Source organism: Chaetura pelagica, unplaced genomic scaffold (genome assembly GCF_000747805.2).
Source record: "Chaetura pelagica isolate M959 unplaced genomic scaffold, ChaPel_1.0 scaffold83, whole genome shotgun sequence".
NCBI lineage: Eukaryota > Metazoa > Chordata > Aves > Apodiformes > Apodidae > Chaetura > Chaetura pelagica.
The window spans coordinates 6,144,797-6,163,023 of NW_009952893.1; the positions used below are offsets into that span (position 1 = coordinate 6,144,797).

The window sequence follows — 18,227 nt, forward strand, 5'->3', positions numbered from 1 at the left end:
CCTGTGAGCACCACTGTCATACGCAAGCTGGGCTAATGGGGTTTTGGGCCTTTCAGTCCTTTTTAGTGTGATCACACTAATGTCAGCGTTAATCCCAGTTTCTCACCCTTCGTTTTTCTCCAAGCTACTGGACTGTTTGAACTTTGTCTTTCTAAATGTCCAGTTTCCTGCTGCTGATTCATTTTAGAATGCTGTCATCTCACTGGATAAATAATAATAATAAATAGGAATAATATGACTCATTTCTGAAATAAGTAGCTTTAAACTTTGCTTTCTACACTGTGATTCCCAATCATGAAACAACATCAAATGCATTGCTTCTCATCACTTGCATTATTTCCCATCCTAACTTCTAAACTAAGTTTTATCATTGCTGGAGTTTCACGTTTTCTTGTAAGGAAGCATTTTATTGCTCTAGCTGATTTAATTCACTTGAGAAAAGTATTTTGCTAGTTAGTCCTCCCCAGCAAGAGCCAAATGTGTTTGCTAGAAAGCCAGGCCTCCAGACATTTGGTTTCAGCAAAGGATCACCAACTTCTTTCAGAGAGCCAAATGATACGGTAATGACATTTCTTGTCCCAAACTGTTCCCTGCCTGTGTGTCACACAGGTGAGGCACAAATACACCCTCCTAGCAAGAACTCCTGGGGACACCCTGGTTTGGTGGAAGGAGATGGTGCCATGGCCTGGACCCACACTGCTGTTCACTTTGAGGAGAAAACATTGCCAGAGCTGTTGAGCAGCAAGAGATAAGATGGAATATTTACCCTCACTATCAGAAATACTTGATACACAATCTTAAGAGAGAGAAACAATGTCTACATATGCCTACAGAACTGACCGTACCTTGACTGAAAAGCAGGTGGTATTTCCATACAGAGTAAAAACTGGATACAGAGGCACACTCATCATATTTGTGGATGTTATATTCACAGCCAGAGAACTAGTTTCAGTTTAATTTAGCCATGCTAATTCCCATGTATGATTTTAAAAATTCATGTGATGACACTTTCATTTAACATTTATGGAAGTATCTAATGGGATTGCTTCTTGAGATTGCTGAAATTGTCCAGTATCTTCACCTCAGCCTACACAATTCTTTCCAAACATAACTGTGATTTGCTTTCAAACTGATACTAAATGCATTAAGTTTCTTAAGTTTTACACTTCTTTTACTTAGACTCTATTAGATATTTCTATCACATAGCAATTAAATAATCACAATCTGATGATTTCCACAGAAAGTTAAATAATTCAAGGCTGTAATGTTAGCTAATTATAAAATACATTCTGTCTTTCCACATAAAAGCTGCTGACCAAAATTGGTTTTTTGTTTGCACGATAACTGGCATACAGGAAGTTTAACTTTTTTCTATTCACTGTGGTTTCTTTACCTGCTGAGAACTGCTGCTTCTTGCAGCTTAAAAGCCAGGCTCTAGCCCTGCCTCTCTTACCTTACACTGCAGGAAACACATTTTTTAAACTTCTATGTTTTCTGCCTGGGATTGGCCAATTTTGATTCTGTGCAGGACCAACCATAATCCAACCATCAGAAACTTTTTTACCACCCTTGGTTTGCATAGTCCTATTGTCACCAGATTGGAAATGACCATTTCTCTGCCAATCTGTCTTGACGGTCTTGGTAGCCTGAGAATGCAGTCTAAATCCAGGAGCAATTACCAAAACCAACATATCATAAATTCTATTATCTATTAAATTACCTATTTGTGTACAAACCACCCAGTGAATTATTATTTGATAATTTTTCCTTATATCCAGAGTTAAAAACATTACAGGCAAACTTCAAGAATGGCTTTTACATTATAATAAGTGTGAATAATTTAGTTAAGTGTATGGATGCATTTACCTTTATAAATAGCATTTTGACACATCATGGAGTTTTTCAGAAGTGTTTCCATTACCAAAATCACTTCTATATGCCATGATGCACATTGGCTTCCTAATAATGTGCCAGTACTGGATTTAGATCCACATTGCATGTCCAAGCTGTCGAGTCACTCTGATTTGTGGAAAAGCCATTGCTAAGGTTCACAGGCTGTGAAACTGCTACAGGTAAGTCACAAAAAAACAACAAAATAAAAACCACTTAGTGACCTGGAGATTTCCTAACACCCGCCATCAAATCGTGCTCCACACTGGCAAACTACGCAGTGGCATTAGGGTCAGCTTTGGACATTTCTCAAAATTTGTCTGTTGAACTTCTATCCTAAGACATTGATGTGTATAAAGGTCTCAGAGTTCTGTTTAAAGAGGCCTGAAAGCCTTAAACTTTAAAACTATAAATGCTGACTACTTTGCTTCAGTTGTAACCCTACTGCTGTTCCTCTTCACTTAAAACTAGGCATGTGAGCTGAACAGACTTATTAAAAAATGTTATCACTCACTGCCATCTAGTGTTAATGATACAGATTGTCAGGAACTTAAAGTGACTTCTGGCTTGAAGAACTAAAAATTTACGTTTTTATGTTTGGTGCCATCCCGAGAACCTGGAAATTCTTGTTCCCACTGAGAGAGGGAGCTGCAAATGCACAGTAGCTTAGGAAATCCAAGGAGCTGATTCATGGGAATAGATCTGAGTTTAGGGGCCACAACGCAACTTCAATGAGTAGAGTTACTTTCAATTTTACTTTCTTGATTCTGACCCTGCTTACCAGTTCTCTCCCTGTTTCATACCAGACTTGGTCCTGAAGCAGAGCCCACAGCTGCTCCTCCTGAAGGCTGCAGGGCTGGTGCAGTGAGCTTCATTGCACAGGTTCCTCATCCTCTACTTGTCCAGAGAAAGCTGGAGAAGCTGTTATGCTCCACTATGTACCACACTTCTTTCCACCTGGCTGTGTGAAAATGATGGTTCACAACAGATCTTAGCAGCACAGTCAGAATGTGATCCAGAGGCAGACTTAAGGATGGGGCCTCTGGGCACCCAGGAGTATGTTTGTGGACCCATTCACACATCAATGTGTACATCCATGCCTCCAGTTTACTGTATTAATGGAGTAGCCAAGTGCTTATTTTCTGCCTCAAGCTGTTACTTAACTGAACTACTACAGTCACACTTAAATGCAAAATGCTTATGCAGAGTCTGCGAGGTAAATCCATAATAGAACTTCAGTTTCACCAGCAAATATCTTTAGTTACCACTGGCATGGATTTATGCCACAAGATTTAATGAAACTTGCTAGTGCAGAAAAACAAACTCCAACAGCTTCCTGAATCTCTACAGATGCCATCCACCATTTGACATTAAGCAACTGTTCACCTTAGTAAGTACAGTAGAATATGCAAAACCAGTGGCTTTGATGCTCACTTGGCTGCTTTACTGGGCCAGGATTTTAAATCTGAAGGCTGGAGTAAAGCAACCAAGTGAGACAGCATTTTCCCTACTGAACAGCACGGCATCCGTGGCAGTTTTAAGGCCTTAGTCTTGCTAATTGATGGTGCATCTTCCCATGTTTTCTAAAGACTGGACAAGTTCTGTGAAGAGTGAATTACTTTCTGGTGGCTACCTTTTAAATAAACTGGAACCATAACTGTTCTTTACATGAAGAATTCTTGCAGAAAATGTCTGAATTCAAAAGCAGACCACATAGCAATGCAACCACACATAGTCATAATGAGTTTATTAGCACTTTTTTGAAACAAATATGCTCAGTTACTTAAACACAGTTTAATTCATGTTCATTTCCACATTTGATATATTACTGTATATTACAGAATGCATTGAATATCCAGTAAATAAATAATAAAACAAAAGTGCAGATGAAAGTAGCGAGGTCAATTTTTAGCTTATCAGGAAGGCAAAAATCACAGTAGCAGTATAAGGACAGCAAGTTGTAAATGACTAATATTTAACACGTCATTCTATAGTTGCTATGTGCATGCTAGTACAAATGATCTTGCTGAGAACTGCATATAGTTACCTACAAAATAAAACTGTCCTTCCCTTACATTACATTGTCATGACCTTTTTATTTCTTACCTTTCAGGCCTGATCCTGCAGTCCTTACTCAGTAAAACGTCCAATGCAATCTGTCAGGTTAGTTTCTTACTTTTTCTTTAAGCTACTTGAAGCCCATTGGGTCTCTTAAAATATCTGAATACTAAGTGATTAGAGTCTGAATTTCTAAAAATTTGGAAATTCTAAAAATATTTGTAACAGAAAATAATGTAATTAAGTACAGACCTAAGAGTATCAGGGCCAAATCCAGGAGCAGATCTAGACAGAAGCCTTAGGAACTGCCAGGACAGCAATGTCGGCATTTGGCGAGTTAGGCACTTTCCTGATTAGCCAGCCACTTTTAGGATCACAGTTTTGAATGCAGACATCAGAAGTCTCTTTAAACACTGTTTTGAGCACCTGCATCCTCTTCTCAGATCCAGCCTTTTTTTATACTTGAATACATGATGTATCACATTAACATTATGCACAGACAGTAAAAGAAGTGACCCTAAAGTAAACCAAAAGGGTAATACAATGTGATATCATAGCCATGTCTAGAATAAGGCATTGTTCTTTTCTGTGCTTGGGTTAGGCACATTTGTTTTAACAGCTTTTAACACTGTATCCCATTTACTATTCTTGTGCTCCAACTGCCTTTTCCTAAACTTGTGCTGAAATAAATCATTGCTGTCTTCATCCTCAGCCTCTGACACTATCTCCATTTTTTGGATAATCAATTTAATGAGGTCATGTTGCTTTTCCAGCAGTGTTGATATGTCTTTCAGCCTAAAAAAAACCACAACAAAACAAAAAACCCCATAAAGTTAGCTCCGTAATTTGGTTTCAAAGGACATTTTAGTAATTGAAACCTGTAAATCCTCAACTTTTCTGCTGTACATCTTTCACCCTTCTGCTAACAAAGAATATTATCTGGATTACATTTATTTTTCAAGCTGTGGTACTTCTCCAGGTTTTGTGAAATACAATTAAAGAACAAAATCTTGGTTCTTGAGAAAAGTGACTTCCTATATACTTAAGGCAAAAGCATATTCACTCTCAAAATAAAATACTCAACAATTCTATTGAAAGTTTTTCCTATTGGAATATAGGAACTTCTGGCAAGAAAAAGGGGCAGATTTGCAATGGCAATTAAGCATCCAGAAACATATACTGAACTTCACAACTACTTTAACAGCATATGAGAGATACTGATGAGGCACTTACTGATCTCTTTTAAAGTGTTATCCAAAGTGCAATTGATACAAGTAAAAAGTTAACATCAGTTACAGATGCACACAGAACACAGTACCTTTCAAGAAAAAAATAAATAAGTGTTGAAAATGTGTCTAGAAATTGTCTCATAAAACTACCAAACGAGTTGTTTGAAAATCTACTTTTCAGAATGTCTGGACTCCCCAACTACAGCATGAAATACACATTGTGACTAAAAAGGTTCTCTATGAAGAACAATCTGGGGCTTCTTTAGATGTAGTTGACTCTTTTTGTTTTCCCCACGAGAATTAAAACACTGCAGCAATTAGCTAACTTAAACACAAGGCAAAAAAAATCCCACCTCAAATAAACAAAGAGAAACATATACACTCAGCACTGATTGCCACAAGCTCCAGTAGGAACTGAACTCTGTTTTGAACTCTGACAATAAAAACGAGCTGGCAACATAGTAAAATAAATTTTTCAGCCAATATTTTCAGAGCAGTAAATATAACCTTCCATAATTAAATACCCACAAGTTATTCTATTCCATAATATTTTTATAAAATTGTAAGTTTTCTTCCCTATCTGTAGAGGGTAAAAAAAAAAAAGGTATGCTCTATGCTGGTTCCTAAAATATTGATGTAGTAAGGATTTGAAGAAAGACTTTCTCAGTTTCATGGTTTGCCTACATGTGTAGAGCATATTCTTCCCCCTTAAACTCCTTCTGAGCCCTTCGTGCAAAAAAACCCCACAAAACAAACAAACAAACAAAAACACTTAATCAGAATCTGTGCAGGGAGACAAAAATTTGCTAGATTAAAAATAAAGGAGAAAGGGGAAAAAAAGAAGAAAAAGAAAAAAAAAAAAAGAAGAAGAAGAAGAAATAAAGAGCAGGGGAGAGTAAGACAGAATGAGAAAGTACAGATTTTTCCCAGCTTTACATTCACAGAAGGAAGGCTTTTCTGAAACCATTCTTAGGGATATATTGGTAAGATAAGTAAGAAAGTAGAGTACAGAGAATTCCTTCCAAAGTTTTGGAAAACGGGTGATTTGTTCAAAGGAGAACCAGGACACTAATCCATTTTTGGGGAAACAATCTGAAGCAGATTTACCATTGGATCAGTGGAATGTCAAACACAGATTGTGTGTATTTACAAACCAATTGGAATTACTTCAATTGTGAGTTTAAAACAACTTTTGAAAACTTCTAATTCTGAAATGAAAATGCACTTTCAATTTAATGAGCAAACAAGCTTGTTCTTTTTCTCTGCCATGGGATAAAAATATTTCTCTACCACATAATTATTTTAAATGTAATTCTGTTACTGAATGTAAAGTACTAAGGTACTATAGTTTCTTAAGGACACTGAATTTTACTTTTTAGGTATAGTTTGGAGCTTTAGAGCATTTTTTTTTTTTTTTTTTAATAGGAGTTTATTTGTGATATTGGTTCTACTTCATTTTTACAGCAGCAAAATAACACAACAAATACCTGTATTTCTGCTTCAGAACTTCCAGTTCTAATGATGTGTCAGTGCTCTGTGCATCTGTGATAGAGTCCTCACAGCCAAAGCAATACTGGAACACGCTCTAAACAAAACATGGAACCAAACTGAACTCAGATATTGTAGCTTGACAATAGATTAAAAATCCCAGATAAGTGAATGGCATCCATCTCAACAGAGTGTTACAGTTGAAAAGAGTTTATGTTATGGATTTATTATTTTTTTATATTAAAGTTTGCTTAATCAGAAAATCAGTGTAACAGTAACAGCTGAAATGAAAAGTAAACAAAGAAAAGAACAAATGCCAAAAAGGAGTAATTTTATTTTCTGTCTGAATAACTTTGTAGCTTATCTAGCTTAATAAAGTCACAGATCACTGATAATTCCAGCATTAATTGTATCTGAATAAGTTAGGCTGCACTTAAACTGATTTATAATTTTCACTGAAAATAGTTAAGGTCTAATCACAATTCCACTGATGCTAGTTGATGATTCTTATTAATACAATGTTCCCAGCAATCTGTGTACAAACTAAGTCAATTGTATCACATTTTAGTAAGAATTCTTTAGTCCAAGATTCACCATCCTACCATAAATCCACAGTATCTCGGCCTGTTGGGATATACAGTGATTGATTCCTGGTCCACCCGACTTAAGAACCAAAATGGTAGCTTCTTCTCTAAGTTGGTGTGAAGATTAACCTAGATGTATTTTTGCATTTAGAAGAAGAGATATTCTCTTAAAATAAAGAAACATTATGATGTGGAAAATAACCATCATGTCATGATATTCAAATCACTATTACTAGATGTCAAGTCTCAGAGGTTATCTACACTGCAAACAATTGTATATTTGAACAGTCCAGCCCAGACACTAAAACCATGTAGTAACAGCAGTAATGAGTATCTTATCAGAATTTATTATTCCACAAAGATGCACACTCTTATAACTAAAATGATTCAGAAAATGTTAGCTCTTGTGTAATGGCTTGAATAGCTACTTGGTACCCTGTGGGTTGCAGCATAGAATTCCAGGGCAGAAATGTTCAAAAGAGAGAATACCTCTCATAGCCATGGGTTTTAAGACCAAATAGCAATGGGAGATTGATCTTTCTTTAATTTTGCTATATCTTTTTGCAAAATTATGACAGTCAGTATATATTAAGATGGCAGTGGAATGCCTGTGAGAAAAGGAGTTTTTATTTGGGTAGAAACAAGTATATTATATATGAGTGTCTTTTCAGGTAATGCTATCTTTCCAGTTGTTCTCAAATTGCTACAGAAATACTGCATATTTATCTAAAAAGAGGATGTACAGGATAAGCCTAAAGCAGACAACTATAATCCTGTCAAATATAGAGAAGGTTACATTTTGTAGTACTATCTGAAGTTGCAAGACATCATCCTTCCTGAGCATTCTGCTGACAAAGAAATAACTAAACAGGTGAAAAGCATTAACTGCTACAAGAACTGCCCTTATATCTCTGCTTTAGTAGCTTGTATCTCTAGCAAATGAAAGATCTCTTGGGAGGAAATGTTACTCTAAAAGAGAATTATTCAGACTCTTGAACTAAGCAAGTACAGTTGGTGTTATTTTGATTTCTGTGTATCTTAATCTTCTTTACACTGCATCAGTTCTCTCCTTAAAAGGCAACTCTCTCATTTCAAGCATTGCATTCACTCATTTTCAGATGCTGTTGTTGGAATAACTCATAATTCACTGAACTGACTGTTGAAAAGTTCCTTAAAAGTTCATTTGCTTATACATTCCTTGGACAATGTCTCACATGACTGAAAATGAGATTCAGAACAAGATGTCCATGTTCTCCAAGTTACTTTATTGATGCTAAGATCTTAGGGATGTTGATGAGAACTCAACTAATTATCTGAACTATGTTGTAATAACAATATCTATTTCCCATAGTTAGTGCTTCTACGTATGCTACTCACCTGCATTGCAATCCTTTTGAGTGCAGCATATTTTTGTACTTCAGCAATGTCCCCAACAGCTAAACCAATCTAAAAAGGCCAAGAAAGATTTCATTATTTTTTCAGAATCTCTGATTTCAATTGCATTTCTTATTTCATGTTTAAATCCGAAATTACTCTAAAGTTAAATTTATTTTGTTTCACTTGAATTGGGAAACATACAAGTTAACACACAAAAAAGTTAAATGGAACGTGACTGAAGATATATTACATATTGTTCCCCTTTCTCATCCTTAACAGTTTTTTCATTCTCTTTGTTCAGGTCAGGCTCCTTAATTTTAACGCCACCACTGACTGCTGTTTTGCATGCAATGAAGATCTCGGCATTGTTTTTTCTTTGGAAAAAATTATTAGTGCTGTGCTAGGGTATGATACAGCAAGGGCTGAACCAGTAAGAGTTCTAGTCTAGGAGGCACACAGTTATCAAAGTACTTCTTAAAATCATTGTTCCACAATTTTCATTTTCACGATCTCATAACTATACACTGCAGCTCCAATTCAAACTCCATCACTGTTGCAACTTAAATATATATATACGATAACCTTAGTCAGAACAGTAAACTGGAGGAAAAATTACTCCAGGGAAAGGCAACTAACGATATGAATTTATTACATAATTAATGTAGTGAATCAGCACTAAGGTATTTTTATATGCTAAAACTTTGATAAGCCTGTGCTTAATTACTTTCATATATTAATGAGTAGTTTACTTACTAGCAAGTTCATAAGAAGGATTGGAATAAGCAAGGTAAATATAATGAGAACTGTGTAACTCAGGAATGGATATGGCAGTTCACTGCTTAGTAGTGGATCAAGGAATGCATCATGGTAATTAATGTCTCCCAGCATCATTGCAAATGTCTTCATTACAGAAAGCAGAGGTGTGCTATAGGTTTGCTGCAAGAAGAAATACCAATATCAAGAAAAAACCCCAACTGATGACATTTCCAAACAACTTTTTGAGATTCTTTAGTCAAAAATAATATTTATAATGATAAAAATAAACTATGTCATTCAACTAACCTGTGAACCCAAAAGAACAAAGAAACTCAGTCCAAAGGCCAATATCAGGAAAAAGAAAACGACAGCAATCCGAATCAAAGTCCTCAAAATTTCCCAGAACATCACAACATAGATGCCATAGTTTTCAAATCTAGGCAATAAGTAAACAGAAAAGATATGCAAAATTAAACACTGAGGTTAGAGTCCCTTACAGTTTTTTACGTAAGGCAATACTTATCCTGATTCTCATGTGTGAAAAGACATTTTTGCCTCTCTGAGACATTCTGAGATAGTAAGAACATGTACTTTTACATCCAAAAGAAAGCAAGTGGTGTTATTTACAGCAAGCCTAAACAACATAACCTTATATTTTAATGCATTAGAGCAGTATATCTTCCAGATATTATTTTGAATGGACAACTTTTGCTCTCTCCATAGCCATAGACAGGACAACATTGTACCACTCTTGCACTCAGAATAATAACATTAGGAAATAATCTAATTCTTTTTCTGTTTAGCAACCAGAAAAAAGAACAACTGTTACCATGATCCACTTAGTGGCCACATGCCTGACTTTAAAAATTTGCTTCTTATGACACTACAAAGTATGGAAAACAGGCATACAAAAAAGAAACACATTTCTCAAAAAGAGGAGTGGCACACCTGTGTTTCCAACAACAGTCCAGCATCTGGAATGCCTGTGAAATTCTTGGCTTAAACAAAAACTAGATCTCATAACATGAGTTATCATAAAGCGGATTAAGCTACTTTTTCTCCCAATCCTGAACTTCGCAATTTATATTCTCTGCCAGATTCAGGGACCAGGTGAATGTTTAATGCTACAGCAGTAGCAACTGAGAAAATCCCTCCACAGGATTTTCCCCCTGAAATATTACGTGCAACGCTGACAAGATTAAGCTGGAAGTAAAGCAAACCTGAACTTCTCCAATTTATTAGGCATTTATTAGGTAAAAGTCTGTTTAAGTCAATGGGGCTAGAGGTTGCTTCAAGCATAGATGGTCTGAATAAGTCAGAAAAATTATGTATAGAGTTCCACCACTATAGACATGACAAAATATTCGGGCCAAGGAAGCACTTCATCTAGCAGAGGAAGCCAGGTTGGGCAATCATTAATTTACTTTTTACTGTTTAGGTTCAATGCCCATTTTGCCCACAGCACAAAGCAGAAGAGGACATCCTCATTCTGTAGTCACCTGAGGTCAGAAACTAGGTAGGACAAGGTCCGCCAGCAGAGGCAGTACCATAAAGATACTCTCTCTTTATGACACGAAATCTGTTTATAAACCTTGTCCTTAAACTTCCCAAGTACAGTAAAATGATTCTGAAATTAATCAGCAAATGCCATGTTTGTCTGTTTGCCAGGCCTCATGGAAGTGATAACCGGATATATACAATAAGAATCAGAAGAGTATATATGCAGTTACTAAACATTAGCATCTTTATTTTCTTAACAGCTCGAGATCACCACTATTTTTGGTGGTGATTACAAAACCGTCTGTACAATGCAGTCCTGCTCAGGCACAAATATGTTTAATTTATTAGTCTTAAGCATTAGACCCAGACTATTTTTCCCTCCACCCAGCTGTGGTCCATAACTCTTGGAAAGCATTAAGATTGTTAATGGCAATAAATAGACCTAATGCCAACTAAAGAAAAAAATTTACCCATTATAATTCTTTTATAGGACACTACAATGTAGAAAAGTGGTGTGTAGAATTTAATCTGTAAAATGAATAAAAGAATTTACCTTCTCCCGGGTATTACTTATAAAAACAAATTACTTTTTGCCTCTTGTAATTAATAGCCTTTTTTTTTTTTTACGTGAAAGCCTGTACAGTATTATGAAACATGTTTTTAAAAAGATGTATGTGGAGCCTTTGCTTACTGAATGTTAAAATAAAACTTGTTATTTCTTTAGTTGCCATAACACATGCTCTGTTTCTCTACACGAAAACCACTGAAAAGTATAGTTCACTAGGTTGAAAAATTGCTATGCTCCTAATCTGGAAATTTGCAGAGCTTAAAAAAAAATTAAAATAAGAAATAGGGCTATCATACTTGGTCAGTCAGTTTAGGATATGTAAAATATCAGAAAATACTAGAAGTATGTTATTGTAAAGCATGGAAATAACTTTTACCGTTGAAGGTAAAGCAAGAAGTTCATCCAAGACAAATACACAGCAATTGCTCCGCATTCCCACTGCAAATGAGCTGGTGTATTAATAAATAAAGACGACACAAAAATTATGCTTGTAGTATAAATTGTCCAGTCCAGTAGATTGGAGTAATCCAACAAATATTTCAATTTCTAGGATTTAAGAGAGACAGATAAACATTTACAAGTTGTGCATCATTAAAGGGCTGAATTCAATACACTATTGAAATCCTATTCTCACTCTTAATCTCATAAAAAATGGTATTTCCCTTTTAACTACAGAAAAATCATATTTATTGTACGTGAAAGCCTGTACAGTATTATGAAACATGTTTTTAAAAAGATGTATGTGGAGCCTTTGCTTACTGAATGTTAAAATAAAACTTGTTATTTCTTTAGTTGCCATAACACATGCTCTGTTTCTCTACACGAAAACCACTGAAAAGTATAGTTCACTAGGTTGAAAAATTGCTATGCTCCTAATCTGGAAATTTGCAGAGCTTAAAAAAAAATTAAAATAAGAAATAGGGCTATCATACTTGGTCAGTCAGTTTAGGATATGTAAAATATCAGAAAATACTAGAAGTATGTTATTGTAAAGCATGGAAATAACTTTTACCGTTGAAGGTAAAGCAAGAAGTTCATCCAAGACAAATACACAGCAATTGCTCCGCATTCCCACTGCAAATGAGCTGGTGTATTAATAAATAAAGACGACACAAAAATTATGCTTGTAGTATAAATTGTCCAGTCCAGTAGATTGGAGTAATCCAACAAATATTTCAATTTCTAGGATTTAAGAGAGACAGATAAACATTTACAAGTTGTGCATCATTAAAGGGCTGAATTCAATACACTATTGAAATCCTATTCTCACTCTTAATCTCATAAAAAATGGTATTTCCCTTTTAACTACAGAAAAATCATATTTATTGCAATATCATACAAACTACTATGCAAGTACTGATTAATGTTATCTCTACATGTATTTACCTGCTGAATGAGCTGAAATATTTCTTTGCAGATTCCCAGTAAACTCATAATTAAAACTAAACACATGCACACCCTTGTGAAGTATGAGTTCTGAAAGACAAAATCAGAGCACAAAGCAAATCATAAATTATGAACGCTTCTTTCTGCTCTACTGCACAGACAAGTTAAGAAAGAAACTGTTAGCTTGCTTCAGATAAACTTACTACTATCTAAAAGCTGTTCTATTAATATTTATTGTGAATTTGATGACATATATATTGTGCTTAAGTAATTCAAACCAAGTATGGTTTGAATGGTATGGTTGAGCATTCCCACGATAAATAGTTGCTCTGCAGCTTCCTTATTAATACTATTCAAGTTTGGGAACTGCAATTGCAACATTTATGCCACATTTTCAGTATGTTTTGCCACTGGATGAACGTGAAGTCAGATTCTATTGTCCATAACTTCAGTATCATATTGCAGTATCTGGAATGGCAATGGAAGCTATTGGATAAATTGGAAGTCCTGTCATCCTCATGTAGCTCCTCCCTGCAATGTCTCCCTTTACAACCAGTATAGGCAAAACCCCCTTCTATTGGCATAAATAACAATAGCAAATTTTAGCTTTCAACCTGTAGAGCTAATTCCCCACCTGAGGGGTTTATTAACTTGTAGGCAGACCACAAACTTATGGCAGTCACTTTTCAGTGGTGCTGCCATACACTTCAGCATCTGTCCCAGTACATTGTCCCTCTTTGACCTGGGTTAAAAGTACAGCACTATGTTCTGTATCACTGTGCCCCGTATAGACTTGGAATTCCCCACTCCATTCCCTTTGCTGTGTCATTAGGGCACTGTTTCCTCCATTTCATATACACTGCTGTTGCTGCAGGCCCTTAGGCAGCTCAGGAGCTTCATGGTTCCTGTTCAGTGCACTGCTTCTCCGCCAGCTGGAAATAGTCTTCATTGAAGTACATTAAAGAAATACTCACTTAAGGGGAGAAATTAAAGTAACTGTGTACCAGAGGCAAAATTTTCAGAAAAAAATTAAAAATAAGAAATGAGAACTGAAAATTATCTACAGAAGGTGCTGCTGTTTGTTTAAAAATACACATTTCAACTCTGTTCTGTTATCATCAATAATTCTAGAAACTATTTAAATAATCATACCTTTTTGATACAAAAATCCTAAACTTACTGTAACTAGTAAGAAAGCTCAGTACCTCATATTCTAATGGTCTTGCTTCATAGGTCTCGGTTCCATTTAAAGGTCTTCCTGGCTGTATGTGAGTGACCAGAAGAGTCAGTGGGATGAGACCAAGAGAATATATTCCTAAATTCATCAGATGTGCTCGAAACCCATAGGCCATCCTTGAAAGTAAGAATGTTGAAGTTAAAACACTTTACAAATTTAGAAAAGCAGGCATTTAAATGTAAGAGCAAGCAGTGTTCTCAAGATGAGGAAATAAGCGTTTCTTAAAACATCCTTTTGTGACAAATGTATTCATCAAGCTTCATGTGCACAGGAGTGTAATGGCCATTCTGAAACACTGTTCCTTTTCTTTTTAACTTGGCAATCCTTCTACATATTTTTCCTATTCAGTAGAAACAAAAATAGTGATTGTCTTTGCTGTAAATATTGAAGAATCATTATTAAATGTTAAGCTACATTACATATGATAGTCACCAGAATACTCTAAATATGCTTATGAAAGATTACATAGAAAAGACATTTGTTTCAGTCAACACTAAATATGTACATCTTAGTAAACAACGGACACAGTAGCCTCCATCCTGACATGCAATATATTATGTGTATTAAAATAAACCTACCATTTCATAAGCAAATATTCTTTACACACAGGATGACTGAGCAGCTCCATGCGATTGTGGCGTACCATGGCCTACAAAACAAGCAAGCAGAAGGAGCAAACTTATTCCATCTAGCTAATCAAAATGCCTACAAAACTGGGTAGGCCATCTTCTTCACTTGGAAATTAGGCTAATGAAAAGTCAGGTCTCTGTAAGGTATTGTAGAGTTCTTTTGTTTACATGCTCTGGCCCAAAGCTATGACCTCCTTGTCTTCTCTGCTTACTGAAGCATCCAGCTGCTCTCCTGCTGCCCTCTGTATTTCGAGCTTTAAAAAATTGTAGACTACTGCCAACTATAACTGAGATGACCAAGCTTTTCTAGTTACATTTAATGAGAAAATATTTATTCATTTATTATTAGCATACAAAGACTAATTTCCATGAAGAAGCCCAAATAATAATAAAACCAAGGTGGAAATTGTGTTCTGTAAACATTTTCTGACAAAGAATGAGAGAACAGACAGGCAATGTGGACAAACAGCAACATCTATTCTAGGCACAGAAACTATATTGCAATTAGTAGATGATTTTTTTTTCCAGGTTTTTTGATGCCTTACATTCCAGTGCATGGTGACTACAAAGATGAGTACGGTTTTCTTTGATGTATTACCTGGATGTACACTATGTTTTTTTGAAATACTCATAGTTGTTTAAATAAACTAAGAATTTTTATCTAAACCTAAATGTTATTTATTACTTAGACTATAATAACATTGCCCTTAGAACTTAGCCTATGAGAACTTCATTCCAAGATACTTTAAATATACAGAGTTATGGGCTTTGGAAAAGAAATATTAGTATGAAAAATTAAAACCTCATGATTTTGTTTAAAGCAAGACAGCATGGAATTATGTCAGAGTAAAATAAGGAACTCACATTTAAAGTGGTAAGTGGTTCATAGAAAATGTCTTCATCATCCTTCAGTTTCTTGTTAAGTGTCAGGGGACACTGAAGATATCTGAAGTTATATTCAATCTAAATAATAAACATACACCAGAATTTAAATGTGATGAAGCTGATAATCTAAGGCTGAAATAATGTGCTTAATTTAGAAAAGGTTATCCTTTAGAGAAAAAAAAACACATTGTGTCGAAGTAAACAGAACTCTGATGTATACTCATTAGTTACTCCTTCAGTGAACACACACCATCAAGATACACACATCTGTGAAAGAGATGTTTGAACAGCTATTTTTAACTGTACAATAAAAAGTACGCAATCCTTCTTAAAATTTTACATTTTAAAAAGGTAATTCTTGTAACTGTAATTTGTTTTGATTTCAACTTTGAAGAAAAGCTTGTATTTAAAAGTTATATGATTTTGATAAGAATATAAAAAATTTGTTCAGTAGTAGAACATTTGCAAGTTAATGATTTAGACACAATCCAGGATAATAATTGATAAGGTGGTTTTCAATATGGTTTCTAAGGTATTGTAACTCTAAAACATTCAGGCGTCCTCAATAATGACAAAGCAATCTACTGCTTAAGATTTTGGACAGGAATTTACAAAAAAGAAACACACTGGACTCTGAATTATTGATGACAATTCTACTACTTATGATAGGTAAGCTTTTGACATGCATAATCAGTATTATGTCTTCTATTACTGTTATTTTTAAGTATTTGTAACCTCTGTTACCCAGCTTGATTGCAAGAATTAACTCAGCAAAGATAAAGTCTATAGATTGCTCAAACGTAACGTTATAGTTGTTAAAATCCATAAGTATGAAGATTACAGAAACTGAACTTCAAAACTGCTTACAGCCCAATGGATAAAATAAGATCAGTCACCTGTGTTTTGTGTTAAGATTCAATATTAATCTACAGGTGTATATCATCCACATGAACTTGACATATACATTAAAGTCTACATATTGTGTATTTCCCAAATGTTCAAGTAAAAAAATAGTTATTTTCAGTGTCACAGAGGCAATAAAGTGAATTAAATCAGTGGTTTTGCTGAGAAATAATAATAACAAAAAGAGACTAATAGTTGAACATTGCTAGTATCTGAAGTGATTTTTAAGTCATCCTAATATTGATGAGTTTTTTTGTCAAATACATTTTTAAAGCACAGAGTCAAATACAGTCAAATGCTGAATAACTACCAAATTATTCATAAATCAAGATATTGCCTCATTTCAATTTACCAATTCTAAGAGGCACACTGTCACACATTCCATCCTAAAAGCATAAAATGCATTGTCTTCATAATTTTTTTCAACCACTTACATAGAAGTCTCTACTTGTCTTTTCCTCTGAAGATTCAATTATGCAGTTGTCCAAAACCAGCTTTGTAAATGAACAGAGAAGTGAATTAAAGTGATATAGATAACATTAATCAGAAAGTATATAATGTTTGTACCTGAAGAAAATTACCTCCAAATGCAGTAGTCATCTAACAGAAGTAATGATTCTATCAGCTTTTATGGTGTATTTTTTGAAGACATCAAACTCTACAGTTTACATGTAGGAATTAAATAACGAAACCATGCAGTTTACAAGGCTACATGCTACGAGTATAAGATGTGAAGTGTTTATGAATATATACCCACCAAGTCACTTGCTATTTTAATAAAAAGCATTTCTGTAACACCACTAATCAGTTAGGTCAGAAGGTGAAAATAACTCAAATAGTTCTGAACCTAATTCCTTTCTGACTTTCATCACTTCTATACTCCTTTTATACGGTCATAACTTTATTGACCTAAGGAAGGTGAGAACTAACACTAAAGAAATTATACCTGTCAAACTGAAACAATCAGTAAAATATAATTAAATACATTTGTGAAATTTTGTTGTTTTTATTTTATAATAAAATTTATTAGTGAGAACAGCATTAGGAAAAAAAAAAAAAAAGGCAAATGATGCAATAGAACTAAGGTTCCTCTGCTCAGTCATTCCTTTAATATCAGCAGACAACTTACTTTAAATGAATCAGGAAGATACTCAACCATTTCCAACAAAGGACACTTATTGGCGCTAGAATAGTGAGAGAATGTCACAACAGCCTCTTCCCATCTGCAAAAATGTGTTGCAATAAGGGAAAATTAATTACTTGTTTTTCTTTTAAATTAAATACTTCCAGATAATTTGAGTTGTATTTAAGGTATCTTGAAAATCACAATATGCAACACGTTTACACAACATCAATAGGAAAATCAGCTATTAGTGAAGTAACTGAGTAACATGCTTTTCAGGTTTTCAGAACTTAATCTCAGTTAAAAACCAAAATGAAACAGGAAATAAATTAAAAAGCAGTTTCTGTGTACCTTACCTTTTGTGCAAAATGACAGCAGACACCACATCTTTCCTCCTATTGTGTATTGCTTCATGGAAAAAAGAAGCCAGTGCTTTGTTGAACAGAATTTTCGCACCATAGTCAAGAAGTAACCTTACTGCTTTTGCATGTCCTTCCCTTGCAGCCAGGTGTAAAGCTGTGTTCTGTGAAGTAGTACAGCAATGCATCCATGAGAAGCATTTAAAAAAAAAAAAAAAAAAGTACATATTTCAGTCCTTTGTGATAGAAATTATA

At 34.8% G+C, this 18,227-nt stretch overlaps 1 protein-coding gene across 1 annotated transcript in view; it reads right to left on the bottom strand.

Annotated features, from left to right (window-relative positions):
• Positions 1 to 4,318: 4,318 nt before the first annotated feature.
• Positions 4,319 to 18,227, bottom strand: part of TRPA1 (transient receptor potential cation channel, subfamily A, member 1) — a 131,150-nt gene continuing 117,241 nt past the window's right edge. Inside the window, exons 14-27 of the mRNA XM_009995603.1 lie at positions 17,970 to 18,136; positions 17,620 to 17,713; positions 16,925 to 16,984; positions 15,567 to 15,665; positions 14,652 to 14,722; positions 14,042 to 14,189; positions 12,837 to 12,926; positions 12,463 to 12,632; positions 9,689 to 9,818; positions 9,380 to 9,562; positions 8,627 to 8,695; positions 7,268 to 7,378; positions 6,665 to 6,762; positions 4,319 to 4,743 (exon numbers count right to left, since the gene is read on the bottom strand). Of these exons, the coding sequence (XP_009993905.1) occupies positions 4,512 to 4,743; positions 6,665 to 6,762; positions 7,268 to 7,378; positions 8,627 to 8,695; positions 9,380 to 9,562; positions 9,689 to 9,818; positions 12,463 to 12,632; positions 12,837 to 12,926; positions 14,042 to 14,189; positions 14,652 to 14,722; positions 15,567 to 15,665; positions 16,925 to 16,984; positions 17,620 to 17,713; positions 17,970 to 18,136 (1,722 nt within the window). The 3' untranslated portion in view covers positions 4,319 to 4,511. The remainder of the gene's footprint in view (positions 4,744 to 6,664; positions 6,763 to 7,267; positions 7,379 to 8,626; positions 8,696 to 9,379; positions 9,563 to 9,688; positions 9,819 to 12,462; positions 12,633 to 12,836; positions 12,927 to 14,041; positions 14,190 to 14,651; positions 14,723 to 15,566; positions 15,666 to 16,924; positions 16,985 to 17,619; positions 17,714 to 17,969; positions 18,137 to 18,227) is intronic.